Raw genomic sequence first — 18,770 nt, 5'->3', positions numbered from 1 at the left:
ACCTCTTAGCCATTTAACTGGTGTGCTTTTCTGGAGAGAAAGGCATGAGCAGAGAGCACTCCTCAAATAGAAACAGATGCGATAATGGACAATAGGCTTGGGCATGACTCAGCCTTTCCAGTACCACACGCTCCTTCCCTACCCAACCCAGGAATATAGATCCAAGTGCAACCATGCACTTAGTCAAGAAGGGCTCTTCAAAGTGTGTCCTAATGCCATGAAATTTACTTTTGTTAAGAGAGTGGGTAGGGAGGGATCATGGAACTTGTAACAGTTTAAGGTTATCATGAAGAGTCAGCAAGAATTACAGTAACGCGTGATTCTGGGTAATCAGCACCAATGAGGTGGAGAGAAGTGGGAGAGGTGCCTTATCTTTGAAAGTTTAAACTTGCCATCTTTTTTTTTTTTCTTCTTTTTTTGAGATGGAGTTTCACTCTTGTTGCCCAGGCTGGAGTGCAATAGCGCAACCTTGGCTCACTGCAACCTCTGCCTCCTGGGTTCAAGCGATTCTCATGCCTCAGCCTCCCAAGTAGCTGGGATTACAGGCACCCACCACCACGCCCGGCTAATTTTGTATTTTTAGTAGAGGTGGGGTTTCACTATGTTGTCCAGGCTGGTCTTGAACCCCTGACCTGAAGTTATCCACCCGCCTTGGCCTCCCAAAGTGCTGGGATTACAGGCGTGAGCCACTGCACCCAGCAAACTTGCCATCTTGACATATTCCTCCAGTGACTGGCATCCATCCTCGGTTGGTGTCTAAGGTATAATACAACAGACAGGTACTTTAAACGTTTTCAGTAACTTCCACAATGCTAACCAATGTTTTAGGGAAAGGATTACATTTCTTTTTTAAAAAATAATTTAAGCAAGTTTTGTAAAAAGCACCAAAGGCAAAAAAACTTCATTGAAGTTTTTTAAAAACGTATTCAACTGCTGCATTAAGGTACTGTACTTACAGAAAAAGAAAAAAAGGTTTAAAAAAGGACAAGAACAGGAAACAGATGCAGTAAGGGGAGAAGAGTTAGAAAAGAAACTCTGTGGGCAGGGTATGGTAAGCAGCCATCAATAACTGCCTCAGGTGCCACTTAATGCATTAATGTCCTGGGCCTCCTAAGCATCATGCAAATTAGTGAAACCCAACAGAGGGATTTGCTCTGACAAGCAGCAATAAAAGTAAAGCTGCTGTCTGTATTGGCAGTAAACTACCTGTGACACTGAGATATGCCTTCTGTGTCTGGCTTATTACTCCATCATGTTCCTACAATGGCTTGTCACAAACACCTGTTACAAAAATCAGATTCCTGGCCTCCACGTCAGACCTAATGAATCCAAATCTCTTGGCACCTGGGTTTGGATTACTTTTTAAGTTCCTCAGCAATGATGGATAGCTTTCTTTTTTCCCCCCTAAAAATGTTTCGGGAATAGGATTACGTTTGAGAAAAAATAATTTAAGCAAGTTTTGTAAAAAGCTATACCTATGATGCTGACAATATTTCACCTCACTTATCTGCTTCTTTCCCAAGACTTAGTCTTTCTCTTTGAAGGAGCTGTGTTTCTCCTAGTGGTTCTGATCTTTTCATTGAAGCTGCAGGTACAAACGATGGATTGAAGTGACCACCCTTCAATCTCCAGTTCTTCAGTCAACAAATATCAAGTACCTATCAGAGTGCACCCTGTCCTGCAGCAGATATTCAAGGCTCTCCCCACAAGAATGAAGAAGGTGTTTAACTGAAGGGATTGGTGGTAGAATAAAGAGAGCTGGGCGCGGTGGCTCACGCCTGTAATCCCAGAATTTTGGGAGGCGAGTTGGGAGGATTGCTTTAGCCCAGGAATTCGAGACCAGCTCGGGCAACATAGTGGGACATCATCTCTAAGGAAAGAAGGACGGAAGGAGCGAACGAGGGAGGGAGGGAGGAAGGAAGGAAAGGAGGAAACAAGGAAACAGAGAAAGATTTTAAAAAAGAGTTAAAAGGGGAAAAATACAATGTGGCAGTGGGAGAATTAAGGATGAGATGATTGCATTAGTTCATTGACCATCCCTGAGCAACAGAAACACAATCATGAGTAATCCTCGGCCCCTGCCTACAAGAAGCACGAGTCTAGGTTAGTAGCACTGCCAACCGGACCAACCATTTACACTTCTGTGTGAAATGGGGCAGAGCGGGGAGAAAAGAGCGCCTGAGCTCACAGCGTTGGCGGGCCGCAGTGAGGTCCGCCGGGACTTGGTGGAAGGAGAGAAGGAACGTTCCTCTCTGCAATTAATCTAAGGGCCTGCTCGGACCCCGGATCTCACAGCGAGAACTACCGCCTCACTACACTCGCCTTTCCCCGCGCCACCCAACAGGTCTCACGTCTCATTCTCAGGGAGCGGGGCGGGTCGAAGCGGAAGGGGAGGGGCCGACACAACCACGCCCACTAGCCGCGCTCCAAGACCGCGGCCCCCTTGCCGCGAGAACGCGGAGTCTCGCGGGCAGCGCACGCGCAAACCTCCTGTGACGCCTGCGCCTCCTGGCTCCGCCCTCCGCTCGTGGGAGTTCCGGATGTTTAGCGTTACCATGGAGCCTGCAGGTGCCCGCGAACGCTGCTTGTCGCCTGGGCAACTGGAGAGGACGAAGCAGGACCTAGGTGGCGGCGGTGGTACCGGCTGCAATGGTGTCCAATCCCGTGCATGGCCTGCCCTTTCTTCCAGGCACGTCCTTTAAGGACTCTACGGTGAGAAGTTATCTGCCAGACTCCCACCTGTCCCCACCTTCCAGCAGCCCAGGAGGGTTCCTCGCTCAGTGCACCTCCATTCCCCTCCACTCAAGTCTGCTCTCCAAACACGTCTTCTGTCCTGACCTTGTTCCTTCTTCTCGGCCGAACTTCTGCCGTTCTTCCCTAGCCAGCTTCATCCTTCCTCTCCAGTCCTTTGCCCTCCGCCTCATCCGTTTCTAGTTTTTTCCCCACTCCATCTTGGCAGTGTGTTGGCGCCTTCATTCTCATCCCGTTAGCCGCGTTCTTTCTTACGGCTCTGTTCCTCCAACCCGCTGCCTCTTTTCCCTTTAGATCACTGTTTCCCCCACCCTACTCCCAAGCTATCTGGGCCCTCTCCCTAGCTCATTCTCTCACATCATAACCTGTCTCCGTCTGCCTCCACCCTTAAAACCCTCCGCCACTATGCACCTTCATCCTCATTCCCACAGGTCCATCATTCCCGCCCCACCTGCTTCCTCTTCTGAATCCCGTACCCGATAGTCTCTCCCACTCCCAGCTCCATTTCCTGTTTTGTATGTATATCGATTCCGCTCCTCTTCTTTCCGCCAGGTCTTTTTCCTTTCTTCTTTATGCTTGCTTCCAACCCCATTCTTTTCTCTCCATCTTCTACCTTTTCCATAATTTAGTCCCGTCCTCTCCCCATTCTTTTCTTTCTCCATTCGGTTTTTCCCCCAAAGCTTGCTCACCTTCCTCCCAAACCATCTTTCCCTGCTTTGTAAGAGATATTCCTTTCCAGTTCCCTCAAGAATTGATTAGTTGCTGTTTATTCTTCCCCGGCTCTATTCTTTTTATTCTAACGTTTTTGTAAAAAGATTCCTGTTTAGATTTTGTTTTGCTCATTCCCCCAACCTTGTGTTTTTATTTGCATTTTCTAGACAAAATTTTTTAAAAAGCAGCAGCAGCTTGGATTCTTTTTTTTTTTTTTTAACTCTTGCCACAGTTTAGCTCTTAAAATTATTTAGTATTTGTTTTAATCCTAACAGGGTTACTGAAATATGTGCTGAAAAATCAATAATGAGATTCAGTAGACTGATCATCACAGATGACCTAACACTAGTTTATGTTTGTATAGTTTAATACTTTAAACTCTTACCTTCCTCTCCAGCTTCACAAAGTTAAGATAAAATATTTTGTCAATTTATTTTCTTTGGAAGAATAAATTTAGAATGAAATCGAAAGTTTGGTGAGAGAATTTGTATTCTGAATCTCTTTGTAATTATCCCTGCATTAAGACAAAATATCATAGATTTTTAGTTTCAGTGGATTTTTCAGTTTTATGTCATTTAGAAAATGTTGTAGGCACTTGCCTGCCCTATACAGGATGAGCTTAAGCTTTTGGTGTTGGTGAGTATAGACAGGGCTGAGTTGATACAGGGAATTACGGAGGCGTGGATGGAAGTGCAAAGCTCTAAAAACATATTGCTGTATTACAAGTAAGATGAACTGTGCATTGGACATATTTCAGATTTTAAATACACTGACCAAGTGTCAACCAATTTGCCCTATTTGAAATTTGAAAAGCATCGTCAGTATATCTTCAACAGTGAAGGACTGAATATGTATGAATGTAATTCTAAAGACATGCAGATAAGAAGTTAAAAACTTTTTAAAGGGGAATGGGAAAATGATTAAAAAAAAAAAAAAAGACACACAGAAGGTGAACCATAATGGACAAGTGGGGTGGAAAGGGCCGAGGTTGCCTTTCCTGGTGTGTCTGTGAGTTATGGCTGAATGATGGTAGAGACATTTATCTAAAACAAAGAAATAAACTGAAGTTACTGATGTTGCTTCTGTCTTTGGTGGTGGAAGAAGAGCTTGAAGTTCCATAAATTACCCAATGAGGATGTCAACTCAGCGCATTTTGTTCTGTATCATGTTTACTATGTACCTGGAGCAGTCCCTGTCAACTGACTTGTGACTCTGAATACATGACCTTTAAAAACAAATGTCCGAGTTTATAACCCTTTTAGCAAAAGAAGTTTATTCTGTTGTACCTTTCATGTTAGTACAGTTCTTGAAAGATGGTAGGCTGGACTCTAAAGCAATTAGGATGTAGAAAGTTTTTTTCATAAAAATATATTTTATGATTAATCCTAAATTGTATCTATGTAACTTTATATATTTGAATGTTATATATATAAAATTTTGAAAGCATCCTCACAACAGAAAAAGGAAAACCATTAACATAACCTCTAATTTGCCTTTCTACTCTTTTTTATGTAATCTTTTAAATAAAAATGTATTCATTGTAAAAAATCAACATAATTTAGAAATGTATAATACAGAGGACCAAACCAGTCTCTTCATGCACATATTTCTATGCTTATAACTGTAGTATACATATAATTTTATATGTTGCTTTTTCAGGCTTATTAAATCATAAATATTTTCACTAGGTTGCCACATGATCTTTAAAATCAATATTTTAATGACAGCACCATAATCCATTGAGTGAGTTTTCGATCACTTACTCATGTCTTCATGTGATTGTCTTTTAGATTGTCTTCAACATTTACCATTGTAATAGGCAGCTTCAGGCATATAGCTCTTTCTCATAATTCTGGATCATATTCTTAAATAAATGGTCAGGGGTAGAATTGAGTTCAAGACTTTAAATATATACCATCCAGTTGCTTTCCAAAGAGTTGTAAGAATGTATCACTGTCATTGTGACAAGGGGAACATGTAAAAATAAATTTATTGCATGTAAAAATAAAATTCACAGAACCATATCTTCTAGGTTCTACAGTTTTTATGGCCACCAGATATCAGATGAAAAACATGAGAAGACTAGTGAAAAACTTAAGAGTATAGATGAGATACTCTTTTAATTTCTCGTGCAAGATGAATTGATAGTTAAATTGGCCATTACAGAGCAAGGCTTTAAATTTTACTTTAAGCTCAGGCGGCTAGTTCGCTCCTTGTTCTTGTTCAAGTGTTATAACTTAAAATACAGAATCTTTTAAGGTAGGTAAGCCTTTTTTTTTTTTTTTTTTTGAGACAGAGTCTCACTGTTGCCCAGGCTGGAGTGCAGCGGTTCAATCATAGCTTATTGCAGCTTGGACCTCCCCGACTCAAGTGATCATTCCGCCTCAGCCTCCCAAGTAGCTGGGACTATAATAGGCACAAGCCACCACACCCAGCTAATTTATGTATTTTTTTTAGTTTTAGTAGAGACAGGGTCTTGTTGCCCAGGCTGGTCTTGAACTCCTGGGCTGAAGTGATTCTCCCTCTTCAGCCTCCTAGAGTGCTGGGATTATAGGCATGAGCCAGCATGCCCAGCCTTAATATTGGTAAGCTTCTTGGTGTAAGTTTCATGATGCTTATAAGCAAATATTTAAGTTATATTTTTAAAAGTTAATTTTTTTTAACCTAAAAAATATTTGTCTAATGTTATTAATGACACACTTCTTTTCTTCAGAAAACAGCCTTCCATAGAAGCCAGACGCTGGGCTACAGGAACGGCTATGCAATTGTTCGACGTCCAACAGTTGGGATAGGCGGAGACCGGCTGCAGTTCAACCAGCTGTCCCAGGCTGAGCTGGATGAGTTGGCCAGTAAGGCACCAGTCTTAACTTATGGCCAGCCTAAACAAGCCCCACCTGCGGATTTTATTCCTGCATATGTGGCTTTTGACAAAAAGGTATCATCTGGAATTTTAGGGTACCCCTTGAATTAGGGTCTGAGAGCCAACTGCTTGCAGAAAAGTTAAAACAGTAAACCACAGAATTTCCAAAGTGCTCTGAGGAGAAAATTGTTCAAATGCCTTAACCCTTAGTCATGGACAGCTGAACTCAGGCTAAAAAGAGGCTTTCTTTAGTCAGGAAGCTGATTATAGGGAGTAAAGTAATTCCCTGTAGCCTTCACCGGACTATTTTCCAAATGCAGTTAAAGAAGAGTTGGCTATAATTTTGAATTCCTGAATTTATATTCTATGTTTATCAGCCATGTGTTTTCCACTTTCTAAAGGTACTGTATTCTGTAATGGGGACATATCTAATCTCCATGAGATGCAGAATATCATAATGAAAACAATGACTCCATCTATTGTCAGTTTTTTGCAGGCAGTCTCCATAAGTTGTTTTTCAGGGAACATTTCATGTTTGATATTACATAACCAATGGGTGGTATAACATTTTTGTTTGTTTCTCATTTATCTTTATGTTTTTGCAATGTGAGTTTCCTCATTTCCATCTATTGACATTACCACATCATTCTTGTTTTTCCTTGTCAATGAGCCTCCTCTTTTCACTAAAGTGACCTAGCCCTGACCATGTAGCAGAATCACTGGTGAGATTTTTAAGAAAATTACATGTTATTCCAACCCTCATCAATTCTAATTTCCAGATGAGCTTTATGTGTAACTGGTTCTGAGAACTACTGATCAGTTTTGATAAGCTAGCTTTCCTAATTTACTCTTAGTCTGTTTCTTTTCTTGTCTTAATTGTTATGTTATCATTCCTGTTAAATGCCTGTAACATTTTCATCCAGCTAACCAACTTTTATTGAGTACCTGTTGTAAGCTAGAGGCTGGGGAGGAGCTATGCCATTTACATTGATAATCACTTATTTTTAAACAGTTTTAATCTCTCAACTAGAATCCATATCATTTCCTCTTTCCCACTTAACTCATTTATAAGGACACATTCACATATGCATTCATAGGCCGAACCTAAACATCCATGAAACAGTATGATTTATATAATTGGATATATCTTTTCCTTTTGCTTGTTTCTTTTGTTTATTTGTGGCTCTGACAGGCACTGCAAAATCAGCAGAGAAGGGAGAGGGCTGAAAATATAAGAGAGAAGTGGGATAGGCACTAAATAATTACCAAGATATGAATCCTGGTATGTTTAATTTTTACCGAAAAGAATAGTAAGTAACTGTAATAAAGTAGAAGGTGATAAAGTGATACCTGTCGTAAGAAAGTATTAGTAAAATTCAGCGGAGAAATTGTGCTTGAGTAGGAAATAGGCTTCCTATGTTTTGTTTTTCTATGTTATTTTACACTAATTGTTGTTACTTACTTTGTACTTATTTAATATTCATAATTCATTTCTTTAAGGATAGTGCACATAAAATACTATTTTTATTTTCCAGTTCATTTTACTTGGATTATCACAATTTCTAGATAAATGAGCCTTAGCGTAGATAATGGGGTAGAGAGAAGCTAAATGCATGACTTTGAAACTAAGTTTGTTTGTTTATAATAAGGGAATTATGGTTTCTCTGAATTAAATGAAGGTTCTAATTTTTTTAGGAATACCTGGAGGTCCACATAATAGCCAACATATTTGTTTATATTTTGGAAATTCTTAGGACTGTTCCTCATAAACAGAATATAACTTCATTTCTTACTTAGGTAATAAAGACCAGGACATCTATTCCAAGTGCCCTCATCTTTTCCCCTTGCTCCCATATAATTCTGGCATCACCCACTATATTCTGTTTCCCAGACTGACCTCCAGCTCTTTATTTCTGATGTTCTTCTTTCATCTTTTTCATCTTCAAGTTTCATATTATCTCTATTTCAGACGCTCTAGTGACTACTTCTCTAGCAAGAGTCATATCATCCTGTCCTCTTTCTATAATATCTTGTGACTCCTTTAAGCAAGAGAACTTTGTTTCTCACTTGACTGCCAAATCACTTACAATCTGACTTCTCCCTACCCACAGCCCCAACATACTTTTTCCTAGGCAGCCAGTGCTGTCCCTTTTACCAGATCTGGAGAGGTTTACTTTGCCAGCATTCTCTTTGGCCTGTTTGTGCCACCTGACACTGTTGACCCTCCCTCCATTCTTGAAACTGCTCTTCTTTTGCCTCCATGACTCTCGTTTTCCTCCTCCTTTCTATGTGATTGCTTATTCTTTAGCCTCCCTTCCTTTTTTCAGTTCTTAACTTACAAGTATTTTCAAGGTTCTGTCTCATTCTTTATATAATTTTCTTGAGATCTCACCCACTTTCATGTTTTCAGCCGTCACCTCGCTGTAGACAATGTCACTATTTAGTTCCAACTCTGACATCATTGAGACTCAAGACCTATATCCCCCTGGCCCATGGGATATCTTCACCTGGATTAACTGTTGGTACCTCAAGTTCTGTATGTCTCTAACTTATCTCTATCCCTCACCCTTTCCCATAGATCTGCTTTCCCTTTGTGATTCCACTAGGTAATCCAAGCTTGAAACCTGAGCCATCTTTGGCTTTTTCTGTCCTCTGTTCTCCACACTTAATGAGTTGCCAAGTCAAATGTCTCTCACTTTCATTTCCTTTGCCACTATCGTAGTTCAAACAAGCCAAATGACTACCTAACTGTTGTTTTAGTCTCATTCCTAGTCCTTATGCTTATAACAGGTATGCTGCCTGGTTTATTCTCTAGAGTTCAGCTCTGATTATGTCATTTTTCTGGGAAAATGCCATCAGGCTTTCTTAACCAATACAGTAAACATTACCACTATTCACCTTGCTGTTCTAGCCCCCAACTTGAAAGTCATCTTTCATTCTTCTTTCCCCTCACAATCCACATCTAATCTACTAGCAAGCTCTATTGTTTCTGTTTCTAAAATGTGTAACTAATTCATTTACTTATTTTCATCTTCACTATTACCATAAATTTATTTTCCACAGAGCCGCCAAGCTTATTTTTTGAAAATCCGATTATGTCAAATACTGACTGAAACACTTCCATGGCTTCCCCATCATCTATAAAGATCCAACTCTACAGGTTCCTCACAGCCCTACTGGAGCTGACCCTCCCTGCTATCTCCCCAACCTCATCTTGGGTCCTTTTTCTCACCTACCATGTTTCAATACATTGGGTTTATTTTTACTGATTTCCTTGAAATGGCAGCATTTGAAAATTCCAACTCGGGACCTTTTTGTACATGGCGTTTCTCCTATCTGAAATAGTTTCCCCACCATCCTTAAGTGGCTGACTCCATCTTTCCTTTCAGTGAGGCTTTTCCTGACCACTCTACTATGGCGGTTCCTCTTCATTTTTCTATATCACTTCCCTCTCTTTTTTTTTTCCTTCGCAGCACTGTAATTTGTGTTGCTGATTTGTTTAGTGTTTGTCTGTCCCACCTGAGTGTATACTTCATGAAGGTAAGGACTTATCTAGTTTATTATATATTTAGTGCTCAATAAATGTTAGTTCTAAAATGACATGAATAATTAACAAATAAAATTTATTTCTTGTCTGTGTCACTGCTGAAAATTGGCAAGCCGAACACGTAACATATATGCATATAATAATGTAAAATTAAAAATGTGACTTGGCTTTTTATAGTTGTGTGTGATATGAAAATATTTATGCAGCATTTCCCCCCTTCATCTTGAAGTAAATAGAAACATTTTTATGTTTATTGTGGCATTCTGAGAACTTCCTGGGAGTTAGGAGACCTGTATTATAATTCTGGGTCTCCTACCAGCTAGCATTGTGACTTTGTAGAGTCACAATCTCTAATTTCCTCATCTGTAAACTCAGAAGGTTAGACTACATGATAACCAGGAGCCCATCCTGCTATAAAATTCCATGAAAAGTATATATTTTAAACACAGTATTTAAATATAATTTTTCTTTTCTTTCTACGTAACAATCAAGTTCTTATTCTACCTGGGAAAGGTGATGTTATCCCACTACTTAAAAAAATGTTTTTTTATTTCCATAGGTTATTGGGGAACAGGTGGTGTTTGGTTACCTGAGTAAGTTCTTTAGTGGTGATTTGTGAGATTTTGGTGTACCCATCACCCAAGCAGTATAGAGTACCCCCAATTTGTAATCTTTTATCCCTCACCCCCTTCCCACCCTTTACCCGGGTCCCCAAAGTTCATTGTGTCATTCTCATGCCTTTGCATCCTCATACCTTAGCTACCACTTATGAGTGAGAACATACAATGTTTGGTTTTCCGTTCCCAAGTTACTTCACTTAGAATAATAGTCTCCATGCTCATCCAAATCACTGTGAATGCTATTAATTCATTCCTTTTTATGGCTGAATAGTATTCCATCATATATATCACAGTTTCTTTATCCACTCATTGATTGATGGGTATTTGGGTTGGTTCCACATTTTTGCAGTTGCAAATTGTGCTGCTATGAACATGCATGTGCAAGTATCTTTTTTGTATGATGACTTCTTTTCTTCTGGGTAGATACCCAGTAGTGGGATTGCTGGATCAAATGGTAGTTCTACTTTTAGTTCTTTAAGGAATCTCCACACTGTTTTCCGTAGTGGTTGTACTAGTTTATATTCCCACCAGCAGTGTAGAAGTGTTCTCAGTTCGCTGCATCCACACCAACATCTAATAATTTATTATGTTTTGAGTATGGCCATTCTTGCAGGAGTAAGATGATAGCACATTGTGGTTTTGATTTGCATTTCCCTGATCATTAGTGATGCTGAATATTTTTTCATATGTTTGTTGGCCATTTGTATATCTTCTTTTGAGAATTGTCTATTCATATCCTTAGCCCACTTTTTGATGGGCTTGTTTTCTTTGCTAATTTGTTTGAGTTCATTGTAGATTCTGGATGTTAATCTTTTGTCAGCTGTATAGATTGTAAAAATTTTTTCTCACTCCGTGTATTGTCTGTTTACTCTGCTGACTGTTCCTTTTGCTGTGCAAAAGCTCTTTAGGTTAATTAAGTCCCACCTATTTATCTTTGTTTTTATTGCATTTGCTTTTGGGTTCTTGGTCATGAAATCCTTGCCTAAGCCAATGTCTAGAAGGGGTTTTCCAATGTTATTTTCTAGAATTTTAATAGTTTCAGGTCTTAGATTTAAGTCCTTGATCCGTCTCGAGTTGATTTTTATATAAAGTGAGAGATGAGGATCCAGTTTTATTCTCCTATGTGTGCCTAGCCAATTATCCCAGCACAATTTGTTGAATAGGGTGTCCTTTCCTTACTTTATGTTTTTGTTTGCTTTGTCGAAGATCAGTTGGCTGTAAGTATTTGGCTTTATTTCTGGGCTCTCTGTTCTGTTCCATTGGTCTATGTGCCTATTTCTATACCACTACCTTGCTATTTTGGTAACTATGGCCTTATAAGTATAGTTTGAAATCAGGTAGTGTGATGCCTCCAGGTTTATTCTTTGTGCTTAGTCTTGCTTCGGCTATGCGGGCTCTTTTTTTGATTCCATATGAACTTTAGGATTGTTTTTTCTAATTCTGCGAGGAATGATAGTGGTACTTTGACGGGAATTGCATTGAATTTGTAGATCGCTTCTGGCAGTATGGTCATTTTCACAACGTTGATTCCCATCCCATTGGCATGGAATGTGTTTCCATTATTTGTGTCATCTATGATTTCTTTCAGCAGTGTTTTGTAGTTTTCCTTGTAGAGGTCTTTCATCTCCTTGGCTAGGTATATTTCTGAGTTTTTGTTTATTTGTTTGTTTTTCAGCTATTGTAAAAGGGGTTGAGTTCTTGATTTGATTCTCAGCTTAGTCGCTTTTGGTGTAAAGAAGAGCTACTGATTGTGTATATTAATTTTTATCCAGAAACTTTGCTGAATTCTTTTATCAGTTCCAGGAACTTTCTGGAAGAGTCTTTAGGATTTTCCATGTAAACAATCATATCATTAGTGAACAGTGACAGTTTGACTTCTTTACCTATTTGGATGACCTTTATTTCTTTCTGTTGTCTGATTGCTCTGCCTGGGACTTCTAGTACTGTGCTGAAGAGAGTGTGCTGCGAGTGGACAGAGTGGGCATCCTTGTCTTGTCCCAGTTCTCAGAGGGAATGCTTTCAACTTTTCCCCATTCAGCATTATGTTGGCTGTGGGTTTGTCATAGATGGCTTTTATTAGGTTGAGGTATGTCCCTTGTATCGATTTTGCTGAGAGTTTTAAACAGAAAGGGGTCCTAGATTTTGTCGAATGCTTTTTCTGCATCTATTGAGATGATCATGTGATTTTTGGTTTTAATTGTGTTTATGTAGTGTATCACATTTATTGACTTGCATATGTTAAACCATCCCTGCATCTCTGGTATGAAACCCACTTAATCATGGTGGATTATCTTTTCGATATGTTGTTGAATTCGGTTAGCTAGTATTTTGTTAAGGATTTTAGCATCTATGTTCATCAGGGATATCAGTCTACAGTTTTATTTTTTGGTTATGTCCTTTCCTGGTTTTGGTATTAGGGCGATAACTACCTCCATAGAATGATTTAGGGAGAATTCCCTCTTTCTCTATCTTGTAGAATAGTGCCAATAGGATTGGTACCAGTTTTTCTTCAAATGCCTGGTAGAATTCTTCTGTGAATCTGTCTGGTCCTGGACTTTTTTTTGCTGGTAATTTTTAAATTATTTCAATCTCGCTGCTTGTTATTGGTCTGTTAAGGGTATCTAATTCTACCTGAATTAAGCTAGCAGGGTTTTCTCTTTCAGGAATTTATCTGTCTACTATAGGTTTTCTAGTTTATGTGCGTAAAGGTGTTCATAGTAGCCTTTTGTATTTCTGTGGTGTCAGTTGTAATATCTTCCATTTTGTTTCTAATTGAGCTTATTTGGATTTTCTCTCTTCTTTTCTTGGTTAATCTTGCTAATGGTCCATGAATTTTATTTATCTTTTCAAAGAACCAGCTTTTTGTTTCATTTATCTTTTGTATTTTGTTTGTTTGTTTGTTTCAATTTCATTTGTTTCTGCTTTGGTCTTGGTTATTTTCTTTCTTCTGCTAGGTTTTGGTTTCGTTTGTTCTTGTTTTTCTAGTTCCTTGAGGGAGGTGTGACCTTAGATTGTCTCTTAGTGCTCTTTCAGACTTTTTGATGTATGCGTTAAGGGTTTGAACTTTTCTCTTAGCACTGCTTTTGCTGTATCCCAGAGGTTTTGATAGATTGTATCATTATTATCATTCAGTTCGAATAATTGTTTAATTTCCATCTTGATTTTTTTTTTACCCAAAATTCATTTAGGAGCAGGTTATTTAATTTCCATGTATTTGGATGGTTTTGAAGGTTCCTTCTGGAATTGACTTCCAATTTTATTCCACTGTGGTCTGAGAGACTGCTTGATATAATTTCAATTTTCTTAAATTTATTGAGGCTAATTTTGTGGCCTGTCATATGGTGTATCTTGGAGAAAGTTCCATGCGCTGTTGAGTAGAATGTATATTCTGCGGTTGTTGGGTAGAATGTTCTGTAAATATATTAAGTCCATTTGTTCCAGGGTATAGTTTAAATCCATTGTTTCTTTGTTGACTTTCTGTCTTGATGGCCTGTCTAGTGCTGTCAGTGCAGTCTTGAAGTCCTCCCCTCCTCATTATTGTGTTGCTGTCTATCTCATTTCTTAGGTGTATTTGTAATTGTTTTTTCAGTTGGGTGGTCCAGTGTTATGTGCATATATATTTAGGATTATGATGTTTTCCTATTGGACAGGTCTTTTATTATTTAATGTCCCTCTTTGTCTTTTTTAATTGCTGTTGCTTTAAAGTTTGTTTTGTCTGATATAAGAATAGCTATTCCTGCTCGCTTTTGGTGTCCATTTGCATGGAGTTTCTTTATCCACCCCTTTACCTTAAGTTTGTATGAGTCCTTATGTATTAGGTGAGTCTCTTGAAGGCAGCAGATGGTTGGTGAATTCTTATCCATTCTGCAGTTCTGTATCTTTTAAGTGGAGCATTTAGACTATTTACATTCAACATTAGTATTGAGATGTGAGATATCATTCCATTCATCGTAGTATTTGTTGCCTGTATACCTGGATTTTTTGGTTTTTGTTTTTAATTGTATTTTTGTTTTATAGGTCCTGTGAGATTTATGCTTTACAGAGGTTCTGTTTTGATGTGTTTTGATTTGTTTCAAGATTTAGAGCTCTTTTTAGCAGTTCTTGTAGTGGTAGCTTGGTAGTGGCAAATTCTCTCAGAATTTGTTTTTCTGAAAAAGACTGTATCTTTCCTTCATTTATGAAGCTTAATTTCACTGAATACAAAATTCTTGGTGATAATTCTTTTCTTTTTAGAGGCTGAAGATAGGGCCCCAATCCCTTCTAGCTTGTAGGGTTTTTGTTGAGAAACTGCTGTTAATCTGATAGGTTTTCCTTTATAGGTTACCTGGTGCATTTGCTTCACAGCTCTTAAGATTCTTTCCTTCGTCTTAACGTTAAATAACCTGAGGAAAGTGTGCCTAGGTGATGATCGTTTTGTAGTGAATTTCCCAGGTATTCTTTGAGCTTCTTGTATTTGGTTGTCTACGTCTCTAGCAAGGCTGGGGACATTTTCCTTGATTATTCCCCCAAATATGTTTTCCAAACTTTTAGATTTTTCTTCTTCAGGAATGCTGATTATTTTTAGGTTTGGTTATTTAACGTAATCCCAAACTTTTTAGAGGCTTTGTTCATATTTTCTTACTCTGTTTTCTTTGTTTTTGTTGGATTGGGTTAATTAGAAAACCTTGTCTTTGAGCTCTGAAGTTCTTCCTTCTGCTTGTTTGATTCTATTACTGAGACTTTCCAGAGCAATTTGCATTTCTATAAGCACATCCATTGTTTTTTCCTGAAGTTTTGATTGTTTTTTATTTATGCCATTTCATTGAAAATTTTTCCCTTTACTTCTTGTATCATCTTTTTGATTTCCTTAAATTGGGCTTTGCCTTTCTCTGGTGCCTCCCTGATTAGCTTAATAACTAACCTTCTAAATTATTAGGTAAATTAGGGATTTCTTCTTGGTTTCAATCTATTGTTGATGAGCTAGTGTGATTTTTGGGAAGCATTAAAGAACCTTATTTTGTCATATTACCAGAGTTGGTTTTCTGGTTTCTTCTCATTTGGGTAGACTCTGTCAGAGGGAAGGTCTAGGGCTCAAGGCTGTTGTTCAGCTTCTTTTGTTCCATGGGATGTTCCCTTGATGTAGCACTCTCTCCCTTTTCCTATGGGGATGTGGCTTTCTGGGAGCTGAGCTGTAGTGATTATTATCTCTCTTCTGGATCTAGCCATCCAGCAAGTCTACCAGGCTCCATCCAGGTTGGTACTGGGGGTTGTCTGCAGAGTCCTGTGCTGTGAGCCATCTGTGAATCTCTCAGCCATGGATACCAGCACCTGCTCCAGTGGAGGTGGCAGGGGGGTGAAGCGGACTCTGTGAGGGTCCTTAGCCTTGGTTGTTTAACGTACTATTTGTTTTGGTTGGTCTCCTGACAGGAGGTGGTGTTTTCAAGATAGCATTAGCTGTGGTAGTATGTGGGGGAACAGGCAGTGGGTGGGCCCCTAGAACTCCCAAGAGTGTATGCTCTTTGTCTTCAGTTACCAGGGTGGGTAGGGAAGGACCCTTCCATTAAGTTGGGGCAGGGCAAGATGTGTTTGAGTTCAGACTCTCCTTGGGCAGGTCTTGCTGCGGCTGCTGTGGGGGCTAGGGGTGAGGGTCTGAGGTCAGTGGAGTTGTGTTCCTAGGAAGATTATGGCTGCCTCTACTGTGTACTTAAGGTTGTCAGGGAAGGGGGCGAAAGCCAGCAGTCACAGACCTCACCCAGCCCCCATGCAATCCAAAGGTCCAGTCTCACTCCCACTGTCCCGCCCCTCTCCAACAGCACCAAGTCTGTTTCCAGGCAGTGGGTGAGCAGGGCTGAGAACTTGCCCCAGGCTACCTGCCTCCCGGCTTTGAAAGCAAGTGGGGCTTTCCTTCTTCCCCAACCTGTGGAATCTACACACTGGATTCACACCCTCTCCCAAGTTCTGGCCAGGAGACGACTTGATTGGTTCAAATTGTTACAGAGTTCAGCTGGAGGTTCCCTTCTTCCTGTGGCCTTTTCCCAGTGCCTCTGGCTGCCCTCCCCAAGTACCCCTATGAAGCAAGGCAGAAATGGCTTGGTAGGGGACCCCAGCAAGACCACAAGACTTTTCCCGCTGCTTCCTCTACCCCTGTATTTCACTCGGCTCTCTGAATTGACCCAGCTCCAGGTAAGGTCAGAATCTTCTCCTGTAATCTAGACCTTCAGGTTCCTCAGTGAGGGTGTGTGTTTGGGGTTAGTTGATCTCCCTTTCCCACTTCCATGGTTTGGGCACTCGCAGTATTTGGGGTGTCTCCTGGGTTCTGCAGGAGCAATCTGCTTCTTTCAGAGGGTCTGTGGATTCTCTCCGCTTTCCTAATTTACTCCTGCAGTCATCCTGGAGCAAAAGTTCACAATGTGAGCCTTCACACGCTGCTCTGCCTGTCTGAGTGGGAGCTGCAATCTAGTCCTTCCTTCCATCTGCCATGATTCCAGGGAAACTTTCCAAAGAGCTTTTCTTCGTTAACTCTTCTCCCCAAGTCATTCTTTGTGGGAGGAGCACAGAACTCTTAATTCTGTTCTTAATAAATAGATAAGTGCCTTTTAAAAATTAACAATCAATTAAGTAATTCTTTTCAGTTAGCATATTCTTTACCTGAGACCTTACACACACACACACACACACACACAATATATCAAGGAGATATAGATATCGATATCAAGGAGATACAGATATCAAGGAGATATAGATATCAAGGAGATATCTATATCAATATCTCCTTGATATATAGATATATTCTATATCAACGAGATATAGATATATCTATATATCTCCTTGATATAGATATATCTATATATCTCCTTGCCTCCCATTCTGAGGCCAACTTCCTGTGGCCATAGGCATTTTCATGCCCACCAGTCTTAGAAAACAGATGGTTTGACAACATGGCTGTGGCCACAGACTCGATCTTTGGTTATCTTCTCTGTGATTCTCTTCTCACTCCTTTGGTGAGCTGCCCAGGTTCATGGCTTGAAATGTCCTCTTTATGATGATAAGTTGTCCTCTAAACATATGTATACATAAATGCCTATTTGACATCTCCTCTTGAATGTCTAATAAATATCTCAAATTAAGCATATCTAAAACTGAACTCCCAATTTTGTCTTCTTACCCCCAAAATCTGTTCTGCAGCCATCTTCTTCATATCAATTTGATAGTAATTCTACTCTTTCAGTTGCTTGGCCAAAAATGTTTGTATTATCCTTGAATGTTCTGTAATATTTACTTCTTCCCCTAAACCCAGTCCTGCAGTATAAATTACCCCCTGCAGTATACAACTTGTGCTGTCATTTAAATTCAGTAAGTCTAAAATCAAACTCACCATCTGCCATACCCAAATTATCTTCTCCTTATGTTTACATTTCTATGGGATCACCACTATATCGCCAGCACTGGGTTTTCCTTAATACCTCATCTGCTTCCATCTTCCCACTTCCTTACTATCAATCCAGTCAGACTTCTGCTTTTCCATTGCTGCTAATTAATTGCTGCAGACCTGGACTATTCAAGGGGCTTTCAATCTGATTGCAATGCCTAGTACTTCCTCCTCCATCATAGCCTGCATACTGCTGCTGGGTTTCCTTCCTCTGCTTCTGTTACTGCCACTGCTTACAACCCCCCCTTGTATCCTCTGCTGATCTAAAATCTTCCCACTCTTCAAGTCTAATACGTCTCCTGTTTCCTCCTAGTTAAGCTTTCTCTGACTACTTTAGCTCACACGGATTCCTTCTTGGAACCACTATAGCATCTGTTATCTGAGAAGTAGCAAGATATGTAGAGAGAATATTGGGTTGTGAGTTAATAGTCTGAATTTTAGTTCCAGCTCTGACCCTAACGCCTTACATGGCCTCAGGCAAGCCACCTTACTACCCTGGGTCTCAGTTTCTTCCTTATATAAAATAAGTGGGGTTCGACTAGCTGATCGGTTCAGCTTAAATTTTTTATGTATTTATAAATATATGGCTCAGATACAGGCCATTTTATATATGAATTACTATGATCATGTCCCCACTTTCAGTTCTTTGCAGTTGATCTAAAATATTACTCCAACATTATCTGTCCTTTGTTTTTACCATGTTATTTTTCTCCTTCAAACATTCCATTGCACTTATCCATTTTATCTTTTTATTATGAGTTTTAAGGCCTTCATTGTATTCATATGTCTTCTATGCAATTGCCAGTTCTCTTTTGGCTTTTATCTTGTTTTTCCACAGTAGTTATTCTACCTTTTTTTTTTTTTTTTTTTTTT

General features: G+C 39.5%; 1 protein-coding gene across 3 annotated transcripts in view; it reads left to right on the top strand.

The window, feature by feature from the left end:
• The first annotated feature begins 2,434 nt into the window (after positions 1-2,434).
• Positions 2,435-18,770, top strand: part of EFHC1 (EF-hand domain (C-terminal) containing 1) — a 103,775-nt gene continuing 87,439 nt past the window's right edge. Inside the window, exons 1-3 of one of the 3 annotated variants that reach the window (XM_011981317.1) lie at positions 3,242-3,303; positions 5,920-6,047; positions 6,176-6,397. Coding sequence is in view for 2 of the 3 variants with exons in the window: in XM_011981315.1 (XP_011836705.1) it covers positions 2,650-2,712; positions 6,176-6,397 (285 nt within the window). In the remaining variant the exon portion in view is untranslated. Of the gene's footprint in view, positions 2,713-3,241; positions 3,304-5,919; positions 6,048-6,175; positions 6,398-18,770 lie in introns of those variants that run through there. The other 2 variants (XM_011981315.1, XM_011981316.1) reach the window with 2 other exon arrangements.

This window comes from Mandrillus leucophaeus, unplaced genomic scaffold (genome assembly GCF_000951045.1).
Source record: "Mandrillus leucophaeus isolate KB7577 unplaced genomic scaffold, Mleu.le_1.0 Scaffold223, whole genome shotgun sequence".
Classification (NCBI taxonomy): Eukaryota; Metazoa; Chordata; class Mammalia; order Primates; family Cercopithecidae; genus Mandrillus; species Mandrillus leucophaeus.
Note: the sequence above shows the minus strand (reverse complement) of the source record. Positions and strands in the feature narration are given on the sequence as shown.